Source organism: Hirundo rustica, chromosome 19 (genome assembly GCF_015227805.2).
Source record: "Hirundo rustica isolate bHirRus1 chromosome 19, bHirRus1.pri.v3, whole genome shotgun sequence".
In the NCBI taxonomy this organism is placed as follows: Eukaryota; Metazoa; Chordata; class Aves; order Passeriformes; family Hirundinidae; genus Hirundo; species Hirundo rustica.
Genome location: NC_053468.1, coordinates 4621012 through 4641193, shown reverse-complemented (window position 1 = coordinate 4641193; position 20182 = coordinate 4621012). Strand labels below are relative to the sequence as shown.

Here is a 20182-nt window from a genome sequence, read left to right as displayed (position 1 = left end):
TTCCACCCTCTGCGCCCCAAAACGACACCACCCGCTCCGGCCTTCCCAACCGATGGGTGTCACCCCGCTTAGTGTGTCAGCATCCATCCATCCATCCCTCGGGCGGGGCGGCGAGCGAAACCCCTGTGCTCCGCCGATCCCCGGCCCCGTCCGCCCCGTCGGGTCCCACCTGCGCGGGGAGGAGCCGCCCCCGGTAACGGGCGGGGCGGAGCGCACCGGGAGCCGCTAGATGGCGCCCTACGAGCGGTACCGACGGGGGGGACACATCGCCCTTCGCCCGGGGACACCCCGGGTCCCCTCCCCTCCTCTTCGGGGCTCCCGGCACCACCCGGGGTGTCCCCGGGCGAAGGGCGATGTCCCAAGGATAGAGATCCCCGAGGGGGCGGTCGGGGCTCGGCGGGAGAAGACCGGGAGGAGGGAAAGACCGGGCTGGGAGGAGGAGGAGGAGACCGGGATGGGGAGGGAGGGGTGTGTAAAGGGGGGGGGGCCCGGCTTGTCGGTGCCCCGCCCGGGGATGGGAGGAGGAAAACCTCCCGCCGTCCCTTTAACAGCCAGCGGCGCTGCTCGGAGTTCAGGCCGGGGTCAGGGGGAGTTCGCAGCCCGGGTTTCACCTCCGAGCTGGCGGCGTCGGGAACCCCGAGGAACCGCTGCCGCTTCTTCCACAACCACCTCCTCCTCCTCTTCCTCCTCCTCCCGTTCCGTAGGACCGGCCGGGAGCGCGGGGTATGGAGGAAGAGAAGCAGCAGAGGAAGAGGAGGGTGGAGGGGAGCAGCAACCGGCGGCGGCCCCCCCGGGGCTGAGCCATGAGAGTTCACCGAGACCTCAGCTGGCTGGCGGAGGCCACCGGACGCCCAGGTAAAAGGAGGGGGGGAAAGAACACCCCGAAATACGGGGGAAATCGGCCGAGAAAGCAGCTCCGCGGGCGCTTGGCTTTACTCACCTGGGCGGGGGGCACCGGCACCGGAACGGAGGCGGGAAGGGAGGTCCCGCTCCCCCCCCCGCACCCCCAACCTTCCCCCCGCTCACCTCGAGGGGGGGAGAGGAAACGGGGGCGGGGGGCGCCCGGGGGGTCCGGCCGGCCGCCTCCCGGGACCGGGGCGCATAAGAAGCGGGGAGGCGCGGCGGGGAGCGGGACAGAGGCGGGGATCGGCGGGCGGGCGGCGGACGCCGGGTCGGGGTGTCCCCCCCACCCACCCTGCGCTCCCCCGGCAGGTGGGCGCGGGGTCGCGGGATCCCGGGGCCGGCGGGGCCGGGGCGCGGCACTGGCGGCGGCGGCGGGTGATGTCACTTTCTCCAAAACCCTCCGGGGGTTTCTTCTCCCCCCTCCCGCCCCCCCACCCCCCCCCGCTCCGACCCGCCGAGAAACGAGCCCCCATATAAGCGGTGGCACCGGCCGGGCGGCAGCGCAGAGCGGCCGGGACGCTGCGGCGCTTGGGGCTGAGACGCGACCCTCCCACGCGTGGGGGAAGCCCCGGACGCGCACGTCGAGCCCCCCGCGCGTTGCGGTGGGCGTGCGGGGCCGGGCACGGCGCTGACGGGGCGGCCGGTGTGTTGCAGGGCGGCGGGCGAGGAGCGGGATGCTGGACGCCATGGAGGTGCCGAGCCACTCGCGGCAGCTGCTGCTGCAGCTGAACACGCAGCGCACCAAGGGCTTCCTGTGCGACGTGATCATCGTGGTGCAGAACGCGCTTTTCCGAGCGCACAAGAACATCCTGGCCGCCAGCAGCGCCTACCTCAAGTCGCTGGTGGTCCACGACAACCTGCTCAACCTGGACCATGAGATGGTGAGCCCCGGCATCTTCCGCCTCATCCTCGACTTCATCTACACCGGCCGCCTGGCCGAGTGCGAGCCGGGCAGCGAGCAGAGCCTGGGCGCTGTGCTGGCTGCCGCCAGCTACCTCCAGATCCCCGGCTTGGTGGCCCTTTGCAAGAAGAAGCTGAAGCGCAGCGGCAAGTACTGCCACCTGCGCGGGGGCTACGCGCCCTACAAGCTGGGCCGCGGGCTGCGGGCCGCCACGCCGGTTATCCAGGCTTGCTACTCGGGGACGCCGCGGCCCGTGGACCTGCCGCCCGTGGAGCCGGCGGCGCCGCTCAACACGCAGTGCGGGGAGCTGTACGCCTCGGCCGCCCAGGGCGCCCCGCTGCACCCCCACGGGCTGTGCCCGCCCGAGCGCCACTGCTCGCCGCCCTGCGGCCTCGACCTCTCCAAGAAGAGCCCCACCGGCCCCTCCGCCCAGCTCCTGCCCACCGACCGCCTGCTGCCCGGCGAGCCCCGCGAGCCCTCGCTGCCCCCGCGGCACGACAGCCCCCCCGTCAGCGCTGGCCTCCTGGGCAGCCACGCCGCCGCCTACAAGGACTCCCCGCCGGGCGGCGAGCCGGGGGGGCACCCCCACGCCCCCGACCCCTTCCGCGGCACGCCGCCCTGCGCCGAGCCCCCGCTGCCCCGCGCGGACGGGCGAGAGCTGATGTACCGCTGGATGAAGCACGAGCCCCTGGGCCCCTACCTGGACGAGGGGGAGGCGGAGAAGGAGCTGGAGCGGGAGGAGAAGGCCGAATCGCCGCCTGCGGCGCCGCAGCCCCGCTACCCCAGCGTGGAGAGCAACGACCTGGAGCCCGATAACAGCACGAGCGAGGAGACGGGCAGCAGCGAGGGCCCCTCGCCCGGCGACGCTCTGGACCGCTACTGCAACCACCTGGGCTACGAGCCGGAGAGCCTGGGCGACAACCTGTACGTCTGCATCCCCTGCGGCAAGGGCTTCCCCAGCTCCGAGCAGCTCAACGCCCACGTGGAGGCCCACAACGAAGAGGAGCTCTATCACAAGGCGGCGGCCGAGCAGGCCGTGCCCTTCCTGGACAAAGGCGGCCCGGGGCTGGGTGACATCTTGCGGCCTTACCGCTGCTCCTCCTGCGACAAGTCCTACAAGGACCCGGCCACGCTGCGGCAGCACGAGAAGACGCACTGGCTGACGCGCCCCTACCCCTGCACCATCTGCGGCAAGAAGTTCACGCAGCGCGGCACCATGACCCGCCACATGCGCAGCCACCTCGGCCTGAAGCCCTTCGCCTGCGACGCCTGCGGGATGCGCTTCACCCGGCAGTACCGCCTGACCGAGCACATGCGCATCCACTCGGGCGAGAAGCCCTACGAGTGCCAGGTGTGCGGCGGGAAGTTCGCCCAGCAGCGCAACCTCATCAGCCACATGAAGATGCACGCGGCCGGCCCCGACGGCAAAGCCAAGCTGGACTTCCCCGACAGCGTCTACGCCATGGCCCGTCTCACCGCCGACCAGCTGGGGCTCAAGCAGGAGAAGGCGGCCGAGCTGCTCTCCCACACCTCGCACTTCCTCAGCGACCCCAAGGCCATGGAGAGCCTCTACCCCCTGGCCAAGTTCACGGCGGAGCACCTGGGGCTGAGCCAGGACAAGGCGGCCGAGGTGCTGGCGCAGGCTCCCCACCTGCACGCCGAGGCCGCCCGGACCATAGAGCGATACTCGCCCCCCTAGCACCGGCCTGGCCGGGGGGCTGGGGGGCCGCCGGGCTCCCCTCGCTGCCCCGTGTGGAGCTGGGGGCCGGGGGGCCGAGAGGCGGAGGGTGCTCGTCCCCCGGCGCTGCCGACGGTCGCGGAGAACTTGCCCGTAGCCAAGGTCCCACGAGAGCTGCTCCGGCACGGATGGACGGCGCATCCCTCGACCAGCGCCCCGGCTTGCCCGGGAGAAGCCGATAAATCAGGGACTGACCCCGCGGCACCTCCGCCCCTGGCCGTGGGGGGTTCCGGGCCCCCGGCACGGGGCGGCAGCGACGCACAAGCTGTGAGGCCGGGCGGCGGCCCGAGGCTTTGGAGGACATGAGCCCGCTCCTTACCTCAGGGCTGCCCCCGGGCCAGGGGACGCCCGCGGTGGGACCGCCGGCTCTCGGCTCTGCCGCGACGGGACCCGGACTGTGCCTCCCCGACCGCCGCGGGCCGTGAGTAGTTTTCGTCCGTCGCGGCCGGAGCGGAGCGGCCGGCGCCGGGCCGGGGGTGTGTGCCCGACCCGGGGGCTCGGGGACAGACTGACGGAGGGGGACGGTGGGGTGCGAGCAGCAGGCTCGGGACGGGGGAGAGGCGGTCACGTCCGTGCCGGGGAGGCCGGGGAATCTCGACGCTCCTCGCCCCCGAGGCAAGCACTGACCTCCCGTCCGGAGCGCAGGGGCTCAGCCGGCTGCTCCCCGTGTTTTTGGGAGGTGGAGCAGGGCCTGTCCCAGACTGAGCCCCTGGGCCCTGCCTCGCCATCAGGGATGCCCGGGGCACCCGGGTCAGCCCCGGGACCCGGCCGATTCGCCCTCGGCCGGCCACTCGCCTTGATTATTTTTTATATTTTTTTTATTTTTGCCAAAGACGCCCGTCTCCAGCGCGGCCGGGCCGGGCCGGGGGGTCCGTGACAAAGACAAAGCGGTCTCTGGTTTGTCAGCTACGGGAGGTGGGCAGGGGCTGCGGGAGGGGCCGCGGGGCAGAGCCCAGGGGGTGCAAGTGACCTGGGGCCGAGTCCCCCCCGGGCGCCTTCTGCCACCGCCGCACCCCCTCTCCCACCTTCTGCTCGGTGTGGGCGAAGTCCCCCCAGCCTGGACCCTCCCGGCCCGTGCCCTGACCCCTCCGCTGGGGGTAATGTGAAGCTTCTCCCCCCTCCTGAACCCCCTCCTCTCCTTTGCACACGAGGCTCCGGGCGGCCGCCAGCAGCGACTGCCCCCGGCCTCGCAGCCACTGTGCCTTAGCCTGAGCTGGCCGCTCTGCCCGGCCGCCCCCCGAGCATCCCGGGGCTGTCCCGGTCCCCCAGGGCCGGCCGTGTCCCCCGGAGCTGCCGCGGGGTGACTGGCGGCGGCGGCAGCACCCAAAGCACAGCTGGCAGCGCCCAGCGGGGCCCCGGCCCCCCCTGTATCACGTCCAATTTGTACACGGGCTTCTCGCCCCTTTTTTTTTTTCTATAGTCGAAACGGAATGAGCAATAAAGTGACATTAACGCGCGTGGCCTCGCGTTCTTCTCTGGGGAGGGGCCTGGCTGGTGCAGGGCTGGGAGTGGCACCCGTGGGTGCAGGGCTGCAGGGACGGGACCCAAGGCGCTTCGTTGCGCATCTGGTTTGCCCAGACCCTCTCAGCGGTGGGGCAGAAGCAGAGGCAGGTGGGACGGAGCCGCCGTCGTCCTTACGACGTGTCCCACTGCTGTCCCTCCCTGGTGTCCCCCACCCCAACCTCAGCAGCAAATAACACACCACTCTGCACTGACACATGTTTAATACTAAAAATTATTAAAACCAACTTAACAGCTCAAAGGCAGGCGCTGCCCCGAGACAGCTCCGAGGCAGGGATGGCCCCAGGCGCTCAAGCTCGTTGTGCCAGCTGCTTTGGTGGCACAGAAACCGTCCCATGGCCGAGCCAGTGACGTGTCCGGCAGAGCTGCAGGACCCTCCGGGCCGGTGGTACCTCGGGGAGGGCTCTGGAAAGCAGCACTGGGGCAGCGCCGCAAGAAAACAAACACTGAAACACACCCGGCGTGGAGGAGAAGGCAAAGTCTCTGCAAAGCTGGCGGCCAGCACGGCTGTGGGCAAGGAACCGGGGCGTGGGCGCTGTGCCGATGGCTCCGTGTGCCCCACAGCAGCCGTGGGCACCCCAAAGTCTCCGCGGGTCGTGCCCCAGGCCGGGCACTGCTCCGGAACGGGTGATGCAGCACAACCCCGCGTGCGCCCACCGCGCTGCCCAGGCTCTGGCACTGGTGCTGGCTCTGCCCGTGGGGCCGGGCAGCTGGCACGGGGGTAACTGCAGATAACGGGGTCTGAGCCACCCACAGGGGAAAGGAAAACACTGCATCTATCCTGCTGCTTCCTCTGCCACCTCTGCCACTTCCCTCCCGTGGCTGCAGTGCCCCAGCGGGGGCCAGGGGTGGCCTTGGGGTTGCTCCCACCCTCGGCTCATGGGACTGGGACTTGACAGAGCTCCAGGGGCTCTGGTTCAGGGGTTAATGCTCCCTTGTAGCTTCTGTATCTGGTGGGTCACTGGGGATGGGACACTTGGTGATGGGACAGCATGGGGTGTGGAAGGCCTTAGCAGCACCCCAAATCCAAGTGCAGAATGACCCAGGGACGAGGCAATGGCTCCATCCATGGACCCTCTCAGCTAGGCAAACAGTGGGGCTGAGCATTTCTGTGGTTCTCTCTGACTCTGCAGCCATAGACAGAAGCCGGATCCCACATGGAAGAGGGGCCTGTGGCAATGTGAGGACACACGGTACCCAAGGGACAGCCGGTCCTGGGGTCCTTGGACAATTCTGTTAGCCTCACATGGAGTCTTAGGGCAAAAGCGTGCCTAAAGGTAGCAGGGGAGGACTAAGAGGTGTGGGGAAGAAGGGAAGGGGCAAGCAACAGCTGGGGTGGGCACGGGATCAGGACAAAGCAGCTGCGAGGGTGTTCAAAGTCTCCCCCAGCAAAGCAGGCAGGGAACACACCTGAAAACTAACCTACACTGAAAAAATGAAACTCAACAAGCAAACCCCACAGCACAGAGAGGCCAAACCCCTCCGCAAGCAGCACTCCTGCGTGGGGCAGCACACGGCGGGGAAGGGGACGGGGACCTGGGGCTGTCTGGCCATGCAGGACAAACAGGCTGGGGCAGGGGGAAAACCTGCCCTTGAAGTCCACGGCCTCTCCAAGGTGTACAGGCTGGACTAAGCAACCCCAAAGTCTGTGCTGGCATGTCCCCGATCTCTGCCCTACGCAGCCTACAAACCCAAAGAGCCACCAAGGCGTGACTCGAGCTCTCTGCACCCAAGCAAACCAAGCGAAAGGCCGGTGATCCAGCACAGGGCTCACCCAAAGCTTCCCTCCACAGCGGGGCTCTCCGGCTCCCGCGCTGGCGCTGCCCAAAGGCCGGCGGGACCCTCAACGGCCCAGCCTCCACGTGAACCATCCACAGCAACGACCTTCCCGGCTGGTCTGCCCTCGGGGGGCCCTCGGCAGCACGGCCATTCTGGGGTGGGTTGAAGACGCGGCGTTTATTGTTCGTGGTGGGCCGGCGGCGGTGGCGGCGCGGCGCGGCCGCCGCTGGAGCCGGGCTCCCACCGTCAGGGGCTGCGTGACTCGCTCAGGGGCCCTGGGCCCCGCTGGGCCCCCTCAGCCCTCCTGAGCCCACTTGAGGAAGGTGGGGATGTCCCGCACCGGCACGTTGCGGGTCAGCGCTTTGACTCGCAGGTTGCGGTCGTCCGTCAGCAAAACCACTTCCCTGAGCAAACGGATGGGATCGTCTGCAAGGAGACACACACACACACACAGAGCGCAGTGAAGCTCGGACCTGCCCCAGGCCTTCCACCCATCCCGGGGGGTGTTCCCCTACCTTCCCAGCTCCCAGATCCCAGCTCCCAGCTCCCTGCCAAGCTTCCTGGTGGGCCTCGGAGACAGCCCTGCATGCTGAAGGCCATCTGCTGCCCTCTCTGTGCTGCCCAGGGATGATTTGTGACCGCTGCCCACAGGGGTGGCCACAGGCTGGGAAGAAGAGGTCCTTGCCTGACCCAGGCCAGGAAGAAGGCCTGCGACCCTGGCTCCAGCAGGAAGCTGGTGCTATTATTCTGTTGATCTCATTATAAGATCTAAAGCCACCCCTCATTTTTTTGCGGAGCTTTTTTGGAGTCGCCACTGACACCGAGGCGTTTCTGGCTGGGGCTCAGACAGACACTGGGAGTTGATGCCTGAGAAACAACCGAAGGGATCTTGCCCCCAGATGGATGAGCTGCCCCGCACGCAACGCGCCGGGCTGGGATGTGGGAGCCACGCTTACGTGTGTGCGAGGCAGGGGAAGCATATGGGGTATGTGTAAGCAGCTGGGTCCTGTGACCAGAGCACTGTTCCTATGAGCACAGGAAACACAGTGCCTCCGAGCCAGGACGGGAATGGAAAAAACAGAGTTTATGGGAGCCCAACATGGGCCCAGATTGGCTGCGGAGGGAGCAGCAGGACAAGGGGAAGGGGAGGGTGGCCAGGAACGCGGGCTACGGTCACGGTGTCGGGGCTGGGGACGGTGGGCGAGCGCCTGGATGGCCGCCGCTGGAGGGAAGGGAACTGGGGGCTCGGTGGGAAGGCAGGCCGGGGATTGAGAGCTGCCTCAAGTGGGACCGGGAGGTTTTGCGCGGACACTTTAAGAAATGTGTAACAATAAACATCCTCTGCCCCGCGCCGGTGACGCGCCTCCTTGTTACAAACCAGAGGCTGTCAGCTTGTCAGGCCCCATTCCCCATAATCCACATGATTTCAAAATTCAGCATCATTTGCACATAAACATTTGGTGACGGTTTCTCTGCGAATCTGACAAGTTAAGCTGCTAAGAATTCGTGCTGACAAATGTGGGTTGATTTCTTGGGCAGCTGCTGATGCGATTCCCATCCCTGCCGCCCTGGCAACAGCCTGGAGGCTCTCTGGTCCCAGCACACACGGCTGATGCCAGCCAGGAATCCAGAGGAAAAGGAGTCCTGGACAGAAGGCATCAGGGGTCGTGGGGAGGAGGCATTTTCTGGCCCTTTGTCACCACAGGAATGGCTCTGTGGATGTTTATGGTGAGTTTGTCACAGGCTGGGCCGTCCCCGAGGTGCCATGAGGTGACATTTGGCAATGAGGTGGGAGGGCCACAGCCTGGGGCTGACCGGAGGCAGGAGGTGGCACCTTGGTGTTGAAAGAGGCAAAATGCAGGAGGGAACAGATCCCAGGGCCATGAAAGAGAAACGGGAGGAGTCCCTGGAATGCAACAGAGAAGGGACAAAGAGGATGTGAGGATGTCCCACCTTTGTTGGAGGGCATGAAATCCTTGGCCTTGTCATTGCAATAGTGGAGGCAGCAGGACAGAATCAGGTCGTCATTGTTTCCCTGGAAAAGAAAGGGCAAGGTTACCCTTGGCAGGGCAAACTTTGCATCCCCACCACCCTGACTGCTGCACTGCCTCCAGACACAGCCCAGTGAGAGCAGGGCTGCCCCGAGCTGAGACATGAGGGCCTGCTCAGCCACCCGCAAAGTGGGAGCACACAGCCACCCCCTGCCCAGGGCTCACAGACCTCAGGGTCCCCGTTTTTCCCTGAGGAGGTGGTGGCAAAGAGCTCCCCGCCCCCAGAGTCCAGGATGCCCCTGACCTGCTGGCCAGTGGTGTCTTCACTGCGGAAGGAGATGGACTCCAGCTCGTTGCCTCGGCTGGTCAGAGCCCTCAAACAGTTGTCCCGGCTCTCGAATCTCTCCTCCAGGAACTCGATGGACTTCCTGGCTCTCTCCTGCACTTGGCGGGCATAGCCTGCAGCCCGGTGCTCCATCTCTGGGCCCTTGGCCAGGCCATCCAGCTCGTTTATCACTTCAAACAGGAAGAGGAGGTACAGTTACTATGGGACAAGGTGCTCCCGTGACCTGCTGCTGGAGCACACAAGTTGCCAAGGCCTCGGGGCCGGGGCACTGGGAGCTGGCTCAGGAAATCTGGGTTCAGCTGCTGCAGTGTCCCTGTGCTCCTGGACTTGGCTGCGGGTCTGGAAAAGCTTTGCTGCATTTCACCTCCGTGGGTCACCTGGCTCTGCCCCGAGGGCACAGGCACCTCACCCTGGCGGTGTAACTGTTGAGGGAAACTGGTTCTGCCCTGCCAAAGCCCGGGGAGCATCGCTGTGCCCCCCACCCCACACTCCTGTGTCATGACCAGCAGCACGTCCGTGCCCGGGGCTGTCAGGAAACGCTCAGCTCCTGCATCCTGCTCCTCTATCTCCGAGCACAGCGATGGCACCGTGCCTCCTGCCCGTGTGGCACTGCCCGGCCCTGCGCTGCCTGGCTGCAGGGCTGCACATGGGAACAGGAAGCAGGCAGTTCCCACCCTGGCACTATTTCCCACACAAATCCCAGGCCTGTTTTCCCACTTGAAGCCACCACCCCACGCTCCTGGCAGGGAACGCGCTCCTTTCAACACCTCACCCATCTGGCTTCGTGCATCTGTCCTGCCTCAAGACGAGCTTGGGATCCAGGTGGATTCCCAGCCTGTTCACCTTGACTGGAACCTCTTGTACTGCTGCCAAGTGGTTGGGAACTCCAGCTGCTCCAGCCTGATGAGCCCAAGAGACCCCGGAGCTCCAGGAGGGACCAACCCTCGGGTGCCGGGGCTGCTGGAAGAGCTGCTCTGCGCACGTGAGTGACAACGCTTGTGAGCACATCTGGACACACCCTTGGCATGCCCGTCCTCACAGCTGGCAGCAGGGCTGGGCACACAAACGTGCATCCAGATGTGCAAACCAGTGTCCCCTGGCAGCGCTGGTGCGCGGGGCAGCGTGTGCACAGAGCTGGTGTGCACGTGTGTGCGAGGGAGCCTCCGCGCTCTGTGTGTGTGTGTGTGTGTGTGTGTATGTGTGTGTGTTTGAGCCATGGCTTCATTTCTGAAGATTGTTTCCGAGCCTGGAGCCAAGTCCTGAGTTCAAGTGGGAACTATGCATTCCTTGGGGGGTTCGGGGAGAGAGCTCGGGGTCTGAGGCCTCTCCCCAGTGCTGTGAATCACTGCCCGGGGAGCCTGCGTGATCGCTCTGTTCCATGGTGAGACTGGCACTCACTGTCTGGGTATTCCAATTAAATCTGCGTGGAGTTGCTTTGCTCTTCCCTGGCTGGAGACTCTTCTTGCTACCGACCTGATGCTGCCATTTCCACACAATGCACGGCTGGGCCCGGGGTGGGGGGAGCCGTGCAAGAACGGAACATCAAACAGGAAAAGCTGGTATTCCCTCCCGAAATCCGCCTTCCTGCTTCCAAGCTAAACAGGCTTCAAAGGGGAGGCTTGTTTGTGCTTCTGCACCAGGCCTGGCTTCTCCATGGCGGGGTCAGGCTCAAGGAGCACGGAGCAGGTTAAAGAGCAAGAGAAACAAACCCAACGAGAAGCCAAAGCGCTTAACCCCTTGCTGCATCCCCGGGAGGAGCAGGGAGCAGTGCCGGGGGAAGGGCACCGTGCCTCTCTCCAGTCTGCCCACGGGACACGGCACAAAGGCCCCTGTCCCCAGGAGCCACAGGTCTAGAGGATGGCTGTCCTGTGGGACGAGGGGGAACGTGACCAACCACGGATAGGGACTAGCTGGCTTTGGGGTGCTTCTGGGAGGCTTCTGGCAGCAGTGGGAGATGAGTTGCTCTGTCCCCATATGACGAGGCAGCAGGACAGGAGGGCACTAAAAGTGTTCAGTTGTGCCTGTGGCAGGGCAGGCTCCTTTTGCAGGTTGAGGGCAGCAGCATCTTGGACAGGGAGAGGACCAGAGTTTTCAGCTGTCCTGCTGCCCCTGGGAGAAGCCTCCCAGCAACCACCGGAGTGCACCAGGAGGCAAAGCCATGGCTCCAGGGCAGGTCCCAGCTCTCCCAGGTGTTAAAATGCCCTACAGCCCCCAGGGCTTCCCAGGCTCTGCTGGTGCTGCTGACTGCCTTCCCCTGGCTTCTGCAGTGCCAAGCCGCAGAGCAACTTGGCAGCTGCTCTGCTGAGCTGGGCAGGCATCCAGCCCTGCTCTCCCCACCCAGGGGTGCCATCCCCAGCCCCAGGAATCCCTCCTGAGCTGAGCTGCTCAGCCTGAGGGGAAGGGCAGCAGCTGGATGTTAGCTCTGGGACAGGCAGAGCTGTGTGCAGGACACCAGGAGTCGGGAAGGAACCCCCAGAGTGGCTCGGAGCGCAGCACACCCGCACGTCACAGGGTGTACCTGTGCCACCTCACTGCCGGGACACCGGAGATACCCACAGGACCCAGCTGCTCCCCGGCTTCCTGGGGCTGTGGATGGGATGTGGGCTCTGCAATGCTCAGCCCTACTCCTGGCCCAGCCTCTGCTGCTGTCCTCGGGGATCCCGCGAGTGCCAGGCTGGCACCGGGTCGTGCCAGGCGCCGCAGTGCCAGTGGCCGGAGGAGCGGCACCTCCAGCCCGGAGCGTGATCAAACAATCAGAGCAAAGGCACGGAACCAAATGCTGCCGCCACCCTGGGAGACCACCCAGCAGCACAGCCGTTATCTGCCAGGGTGAGTGTTTACCAATAACGGGAACCAGCTTGCTGTTTTACTGCGAGCTTTATAAGGATAAAAAGAAGGGCTGGGCTCGAGCAGCTCCGAGACGCTGGGACACAGGCCGGCCATTTGCTCAGCCTGCCTAAGCCCCAGCTCAGCTGGGATAAGCTATCTGCTCTGATTGTTTAACAATTCCTCCTCCTCGCTCCCTTCGAAATTCCCTCCAAATCCCGTTTAACACCCATCTGCTTTGTCCCAGCCCCTGGCACCCCCAAATGCACCGGGAGAAGTTTGCTGAGTGCTGTGGGCAGAAGGCTGGCAGGGAGGGAGCAGGGTGACAGGGGCTGAAGGAATGCCAACAACGATTGGGATGAGACAGGGCAGGATGAAGCCGAGTCCCACGGCACGAGCTGACCGGCTCCAGACCACACAGGCACTGCGGGCACGTGGGGCATGGAGAGAGGGAGCCACACTGGAGGGACAGACCACACCAGGGGAGAGGGGAAGCCCTCACCACAGCACAGGCCCTACTCACCGATCAGGGGCACCACCAGGATGAACTTCCTGCAGTCCAGCAGCGTGACCAAACTGCCGAGGTGGTCGATGAAACCGTTGGTGTCCGGGACCAGAAAGACTGGTCTGATCTCCAGCTCCATCTGCCTCATTTGGCTCTGGTCTTTCAGCACGGCCTGGAGGAGAAGGAAGGACACATGGTGAGTAAGGAGGATGTCACTCCTACGACCCGTGGGCCCTGAGAGCAGAAGATAAGCCTGGCTGGCACGTACACATCCATGTGGAGGGGACTGGGAGGAGGCTGAATCCATCCCACCTGCACACCCCAAACATCAGCTCCTGCAGGCCCACAGCACACATGTGAGCACGATGGCAAAAGCCTCCATGAAAGCATTCTGCTAGAAAAACAGCCCTGTCCAGGCTTTGGGAGAACTGGGAACAGCCTTGAAAATGGAGGTATTTTGGGAATTGTCCTATTTGTGGGACTGGCAGTTGCCAGGATCATCTGCACTGGTGCCAAGGGGGAGGGAGGACAGGGGTCCTGGGGTTTCACATGGAAACAGGTCAAGGTGACAACAGACAAAAAACCAAACCAGTTTGGGATGCTTAAGTCCTGCCAACAGCCTCCTAACGCAGGGGCCCCAAGCAGGCAGCCAGAGGTCTGCAGGGTAGGGATCCTTGGCTGAATATCTCCTTCACTGTCCTACCACCCCCTGCACATGCCTTGCCTTTTCCCACTCCATCCAGCTGGGAAACCAGGTGGGCTCCAGCCCTGAAAACTCACAGTACTGTCCTTGGTCAAGCCCTTCACACCCACAGAGACAGAGGTGCTCACACTCAGAGGGGGAGGGTCTGCTGGGGCCCTCTGGGCTGCACCTGGACCTCTGGCCAATGCCAGTTGCCAAAACGGGACCCCAGAGCTCACGTATGACTTCCGAGGCTCTCGAAGGACTTGGGCTCTTTAGTAAGCCACAGGCTTAAAAAACTCAGGATGCTATTCTAGTGCTTCCTCTGCTTAAAAATAGCTTCCCTGGACTCGCTGATGTTTGTTGCCTCTAATAGGAACCGGTCACCCATGGAGCACAGAAGAGCTGCTGTGGAACACATCCACCATGCAAACCCTTCCGAGACCGGGCTTGGACCCACCAGATGTGCCCTGGGCACGCGTGGTGACCCCCCAAGCCTGTCCTGCCCAACGGTATGGGGAGCTCCCCCTGCCCACAGTGAGGATCCCAACCCTCCCTCAGTCATGCCAAACCCTTGGAGGCGCCCTGGAACAGCGAGCTGCATGGGCCAGCAGTGGCCATGGAAAGAAGTGGTTTTTAATTCATTTCCAAGTGTTGTCATCTGGCTTTAAATCAAGGCTTTAAATTGATGCTGCCACCTCCCACAAGTGTCTCCAGGCAAGGCAGCAACCAGAACCTCACCACGTGCCTCCCACCCTCCTTCTGGCAGCGCTGGTCCTGGGGATGTGGCTTCCACAACCCCTGAGGGGTGTCAGGCAGGGCAGGGAGCATGCCAGGTCCTGTCTGCCGCATGCCAGCGGGAGGACTTGCCTTCCCCATCACACAGAGGACACAGCCGTGTCCCCAGGCTGCAGCTCTGTACCAGCCACGTGCTGGATGCCATCCCTGCCTGCGCCCTGCCTGGGCACTCACTGGTGGCGCAGGAAGAGCTACAGCCAGGGACCACCTGGAACCAACCCCAGCACGGAGCTGCTGCTGCCTCCTCGCCACAAGGAGAGCAGCAGGTGGGGTGTCTCCGCAGGGTTTTGGGGTGTGGGAGGAGCTGCTTGTCCCAGGGAGGCACTGGACCCTGCTCCACCTGCCTTGAGGAGAGAGAGAAGGGCCCCATCGACCAACGCAGAGAGCACCAAATCCCTTGTGTGGCAGCCAAAAAAGGTCAATGGCCCCGAAGCTGCAGGAAGTGGGGGTGAAACCACGCAGTCTCCACTGAACAGTGACAGCCCAATGCGAACAAGAGCCGGTGCCAGGACGGGAACCCCGCCTGCACCCCAATACTGCTCCTGAGCCTGTCACCCGCCCCAGCCCGTGCAGGTGACCTCAGCAGCGCCAGCAGCGCGCTCACCTACCCCTGTGGCCGGGGGTGGCGGCGGGGAGGGCAGTACCCTCGTGTGTGGCATTTGCCCCCGCGGGCCGTACCCGGCCGGTTCCTGGCAGCCACCAGCAGCGCCTGTGCCGGCCGTCACGTCCCATTCCGCTCGCCGGGCCGCCCGGTGAGAGAAGGACACAGGATGCGCCGGGAGTGAAAGAGCGAGGTCGGCGGGGAGCGTGCCAAGTCCCCGCGCACAGCTCCGGGCCGCTCGGGGAGCCAGAGGGAAACTCGCCTTTGCAGAGTTCAGAGGCCGGCAGCGAGATTTATTTTTGTTTGTGTGAGTAAAAGGCTGCAGAAGCCTCCGGCCAAGGGGTTTGGGGGAGAGAGGAGTGGCCTGTGATTCATGCGGACGCTGGCTGGCCCCACGCCAGAGATGAAAGGGAGCCCATGTGCGGCAGAACCGGGGAGGCCAGTTCTGCCTTAACCCTTCTGCCGGTCCGTGGGGCACGGTCCCGTGGGGAGGAAGGGGAGCATGCGGGTGTGGATCGGGATGCTCATGCCTGCGACTCGGCTTCTGTGCTTTTAGGGCTGCCAGAAGCGAGCTGCTGCTTCTCACCGTGCCTCAGTGTCCCTAAAACACGGACAGGGGGATGGTGGTCCTGCTGGGAGGTGGGGTCTGGAAGCCAACCCGGGGAGTGTTCCGAGCAGAGGTACAGCCTCACCCTGGGCCCAAGTGTTTTGGGACAGCGGGATTTTAGCTCTGGCTTATTTGGGTTAAACAAATAGGCTCGGACTGGCTCAACTCCGTGGCAGGGTGACCCCACGGTGCTGGACGTAGCAGTGGACCTCTGAGACCAGGGGCTCCTTGCCCTCTTCTGGCTGCCAGCTCCATCCCCCCGGCTTCCTGCACCCGCAGGCTGCGGTGCCAGTGCTGCTCCCACTCGCAGCCCCCTGCCCATCCCGCTGCTCCGGCCACGGGGGCTTCTCCCGGGAGCTGGGCTGGAGCCGGAGGTGGCTCCCCCGGCTGCCCCAGCTGGTGGCAGCACTGAGATCAGACACTCCTGCACACACAGTCCCAAATTCCCAGCTCATCCATCGGCTGGGATCACCTGGGGAATTCCCCGGAAGTCGATGCCCGGGTGAGGGCTTCCAGCGTGGGCAGGGGACGGGTCCCCCAAAAGCCAGGACTTTGTGCGGGGCGGGGAGGGGTGAACCGAGGGTCTCCACCACCAGCACAGAAAAGGAGAAGGCTCTACGTGGACCCTGGAGCTCCGCACACGGACCCCACAACTCCTGTGCCCCTGGTGCCAGGATGGCAGAGAGGCCGGAGAGAAAAGCGACAGGTCACACGAGGTCACGCCGCTGGGCCAGGACGGAAGGGCCACCGCCACCCTGCCACCACCCCCCTCCTGCCACCACCCTCTCCCCAACCGCGGCCAAAAGCCGGCGCCGCTGCCCCTTCCAGCCCCGCGGGCTCCGCGGGGATCGGATTTTCCAGGGCCGAGAACAATGCCTCCTCCAAAGCCTCTCTGCTCCAGGGCTTCCTCCTCCCGAGGCTCGTCCCCAGCGTCTTCCCCGGGAGTAAACGTGCCCCGCGCCTGGTAGCGCACCGGGGCCGCCGCCGTGGCGGAGCCGCCGTGGGTGGGTGTGCGCCTTCCGCAGGCAGCAGGCACCCGCTCCCAGGCAGGTGCTGCGCCGGCGTGTGTGCGCCCGCGGCATTGTTCCTGCGGGGAAGGGAGAGCGTGAATGGGACACGGCTAAATTTAGCCACTTACTCACGCTCCCCCGCCACAAAGGAGCGGCTGCATCTTAAGGGGGCGGCCGTTCCGTGGGCTCAGAAAGGGACAGGAGAGCGGCTATTTTTGGGAAGGCATGTCATCATTGGCCGCCCCGGTTGAGCCGCTTCTGTAATGCTGAGCAAAACAATAGCAGCATCCAGAGGAAGAGCCTGTTATGTTTCAGGTGGGATGTTTTCAACCGGTCAGGAAACTCGACCGCTCCCAGCGCGCAGCGGCGGCACAAAGGACAGGGGACGCTGAACAGCATGGACCGAGGGCTGGCCAAGCAGCAGGACATGCTGTGGGTTGGGGACAGCCCTGTCTGAGAGCGCTGCCTGCCCCGGCAGCGTCGCTGCCACCTCTTCTTGTTCACCTGCATGCCTGGCCTCTCCTACCCCTAAACAGCACCCAGGGATGTGCCTGGTCTTTCACCTCGTCCTGATGCATCCCTGCTGTCACCAGCTGTCACCAGCTCTGTGCCAGTGCGGGAATGTAGTGAGGGCAGCAGCAGGGATGGAGCCAGGGAGCTGCTTTGCATCTAGAGCTGCCCAGGGACACAAGAGATCTGACCCTGCTCTTGTCTTTTTCTCCTCTCAGAGTTTGGGGGTTTTGGGGTTTGTGCTTGTGTAGGGGAACGGAGCTGGGTTCCCCCTAAAGCTGGTGCTGGCTGAGGGCCTCCCCATCTGCCATTTATCCTGCCTGGACCTGTGCTTCCCCCAGCAGCTCAAGCCACAGTCCTGCACACAGCCAGGACAGGGACAGGGACCAAAGGAGAGCAATGAAATCCCCCTCAAGGTGTCAACAGCAGCACAGCTGGGCCACCAGACACTGGGGAGCAGGCAGGAAAACCTGCAGGGGAGAAGGCAGTGACTTTATCCATGAGAAGTACAACTCTGCAAGTGCCAGGTGAGGCCGTGACACCGTGCTATCCTTGGGCACAGAAAGAAACCACACGGCCGAGAGATGGAGGCTTTGCCCTGCACCCTGGGGCGCTGCACACACCCTCACAGATTCCACAGGAGGCAGCCACAGCACCTGGACCCGAGGCCCCACTGCTGCGTGGGGAGCTGAGTCAGGAGACACATCTGCTGGACTCGGATGGAGCTGTGGCTTGTCCCCAAAAGAGTCACGCAAAAGGGTGACATGGAGAGCAGCTGACATTCCCTAGGTAGGCAGTGAATGACAGGCTGTAACAGGGAAGGGAGAAGGTCCCCAGCTCCATGAAACACTAAATCTGTTGGGAAGACCAGAAAGGTCAAGGATCACAGGTTAAGAGGGAAAGTGGAGGGGGTGGATGCTGAGCTGGCTCCAACCCCGACAGCATTTTCCACCCGAGCTCCTCTGCTGCTCCAGCTGCGTGGTCAGTACCCGGGCAGGGAGAGGACCGGGGCAAGCACACATGTTCTGCTCCAGGCCATTCCCAGCCAGCTACGGCCTGGATGACTTTACCAAAGCCCCAAGGACTTCTCCTCCACCCCGCGCCTTCAGACTCCAACTGCACCTCAGCTCTCAGCTGTGCAGCCCCTGAAGCTGCCCACACCCTCATTTTGACCTCTCTCTGCCTTCGAGCCATCGGCCCCAGCACGGCCGGGGAGGAAGGGAGGAGCGGGCCGGCGGGAGAAAGCCCCTGACAACATCAGGCAGCCCCCACTCTCCCCGCAGAATGGGCAGCGGCCATCCCGGGGGGCCCCGCTGCAGCTGCGCCGCTCGCCGGGATCGGCCGCGCGCTGCCCTCCCCGAACATGTGCGGTTCCTGTTTGCTGTGTCTGTACAAGGCAGTGGGAAGTGGGGAATTTACTTACACCTCCCGCTCAACAACCGCGGGAGGCTGGGAGGCTTCAGGCCGCTTTAATTTACAGCCCATCTCTCCCATCTCTCTCTCGCGCTCGTTCCGTTGCTGCTTTCTTCCTCCTCCTATTAACGTGACCCAGGTACCTGCCAACAATAATGGACCGGCTTGTGGGGGCGGCCCCTCCCTGCCGGCACACACAACCTTCTACCTTCGCCTTGATACGGGATTGCTCCGAATTCAAACGAAAAAAAAAAAAAGGGGGGGGGTGGTGGGGGGGGAAAGAAAAAAGAGAAAAAAGGCGAAATCTGAAAAGGTTGGGGTGGGTTTGGAAAAGCGAAGCGCAGTGGTTCTGGGCCCGGCGCCAGTAGCCCGAGGGTACACATGTGCAGGCTCTCCCAGTAGGGCCTTCAGCAGCCCTGTTTTACAACCACCTCGGCACACACTGCAGAGTTCACGCATATGGCCAGACAGATGTGTCTGGCTTACGTTCAAGGCTGGAAAATGAAGAATTATGGAAGTGAAGGGCCCTGGGCATTAGAGAGGGCGGAGGTGAGGGGGAGGGGAGCCAGGGAGAATTTTTCCTCTGCTGAGAAATCCTCATCTGGGCCGCGAGGCTGGAGGAAGAGGGGTTGCGAGCGAGGAGGCAGCCAACAGCCATCCATGCATGTGAGATCGCTCTTAAAGCAACAGGGTGCATGGCCAGCAGTCTGCTCCCAGTCCAACCAGTTTACTTCACCAGCTCCCACTGGGAAACACGCTCTCATCAGGCCAGGGCCAGGCCAGCATCACCTGCATCCCGTCTGTTTGTCCCCATAACGATGGCAACGTTCTGGCTGCAGCAGCCGTTTGCAGACTATTTTTCCGGCGCTGGCTCCTGCGTGAACTCTGCCGTTCACGTCCCACCCTCTCCCTTGTCTGTGCCCCGCTGCACAGGAAGGCTGATTTCTCACCAAATCTCGCTGTCACGGAGCCTCTGCCCTGGGTTGGGGCACAGCTCACTGGTACACACACAGAGGAGCCGCTGCCCCAGGGCACAGCTCAGTGCCTGGCACACGCAGCACTGCAGCCAGCAGCCCTGCCACTCCTGGGTGTGCTGGCAGCTCCATATGTCTGGCTTCAGGAGGCTCCCCCAAAATATTCATTTCAAGGCCTGGGAGGGGAGATCTTACCCAGAGTGGGGACGGCAACACAGATTTGGACCTTCCAAAGGGCGGAAGGCGTTTGCTGCTGGGTTTCACAGAGGCAGCACGTGGCATTACACCCAGGAAGGTTAAGGTGCCGTGGGACATCCCAAGAGGCCACTGAAGCATGGTGGTAAAATAGCTGTGCACCACGGGCACAGCAAGGTGGGATCAGCCCATCCTACCTGAATCTTGTCTTGACGGCGCTGCTGCTCAGCCACTTTCCTGGCCAGCGCTTGCTTTTTGGCTCTGAGCTCCTTGATGTCCATCTCTCCTCCACTGCCTTCAGTCTCAGAGTCATCTTCAAAGGCCTCAATCCTCACATCATCCTCCTTCTTCCAGGAAATGCAGAAAGAGAGAAAAACAGGAGGGCAGTCACTGTAAGGGATGCTGGTGGCAGGGATGACTCTCGTTCTGCTCCTCCTTTTCCAGCAGACAAATCCCTGTCAGGCAGTCCATCACCCCTTGCTGATGGGTGACTGACTATTTCTAAACACCCAAAAGAAGCCAAATAAATAGTAAACATTCAGGAAATGACAAGGTGAGACAGGAGCTAATGGGCAGGAAAGGCAGCGACCAGGCTGGGCAGGGGCAGCCCAGCTTTGTGCTCTGTTCTAAAATCACACCCTCTTCCTCACCTTGGAAAACTCTTCCCACAGCCTTGGGTGAGTCACTGATGTTTTATAGCCTCCAGTTCTGTGAAATCATGGTATTTCCCTGTCTCTCTGCTTTGCCTGCACATCCCTGCCCAGGCTGCTTCCTCCCACCTCCCTGCACCAGGGCAGTGCAAGGCTGCTCTAACACTGCTGCCTCATCCCACAGGGCACACATGTGGGCTGCTCATCCTGACAGGAACCTCAGATCCACCAA

At 63.6% G+C, this 20182-nt stretch overlaps 2 protein-coding genes across 5 annotated transcripts in view; one reads left to right on the top strand and one right to left on the bottom strand.

Moving 5' to 3' along the window:
* Positions 1 to 548: 548 nt before the first annotated feature.
* On the top strand, positions 549 to 4094 carry HIC1 (HIC ZBTB transcriptional repressor 1). Its single transcript, XM_040082855.1, has 2 exons — positions 549 to 855; positions 1558 to 4094. The coding sequence occupies exons 1-2, from the start codon at positions 804 to 806 to the stop codon at positions 3501 to 3503; spliced, it is 1998 nt and encodes a 665-aa protein (XP_039938789.1). The 5' UTR covers positions 549 to 803; the 3' UTR covers positions 3504 to 4094.
* A 1155-nt stretch (positions 4095 to 5249) lies between these two features.
* Positions 5250 to 20182, bottom strand: part of SMG6 (SMG6 nonsense mediated mRNA decay factor) — a 107462-nt gene continuing 92529 nt past the window's right edge. For 3 of the 4 annotated variants that reach the window (XM_058422963.1, XM_040082148.1, XM_040082147.2), the window contains exons 15-19: positions 19498 to 19647; positions 12529 to 12682; positions 9138 to 9349; positions 8796 to 8877; positions 5250 to 7268 (exon numbers count right to left, since the gene is read on the bottom strand). In XM_058422963.1, the coding sequence (XP_058278946.1) occupies positions 7138 to 7268; positions 8796 to 8877; positions 9138 to 9349; positions 12529 to 12682; positions 19498 to 19647 (729 nt within the window). In that variant the 3' untranslated portion in view covers positions 5250 to 7137. The remainder of the gene's footprint in view (positions 7269 to 8795; positions 8878 to 9137; positions 9350 to 12528; positions 12683 to 19497; positions 19648 to 20182) is intronic. The other variant, XM_040082149.2, reaches the window with a different exon arrangement.

What these genes read in the sequence shown, in the direction of transcription:
- HIC1 (XM_040082855.1), top strand. Translation starts at nt 804, where the DNA reads ATGAGAGTTCACCGAGACCTCAGCTGGCTGGCGGAGGCCACCGGACGC. An exon ending in GGAGGCCACCGGACGCCCAG is followed by an intron (nt 856 to 1,557) that starts GTAAAAGGAGGG and finishes GGTGTGTTGCAG; the next exon opens with GGCGGCGGGCGAGGAGCGGG.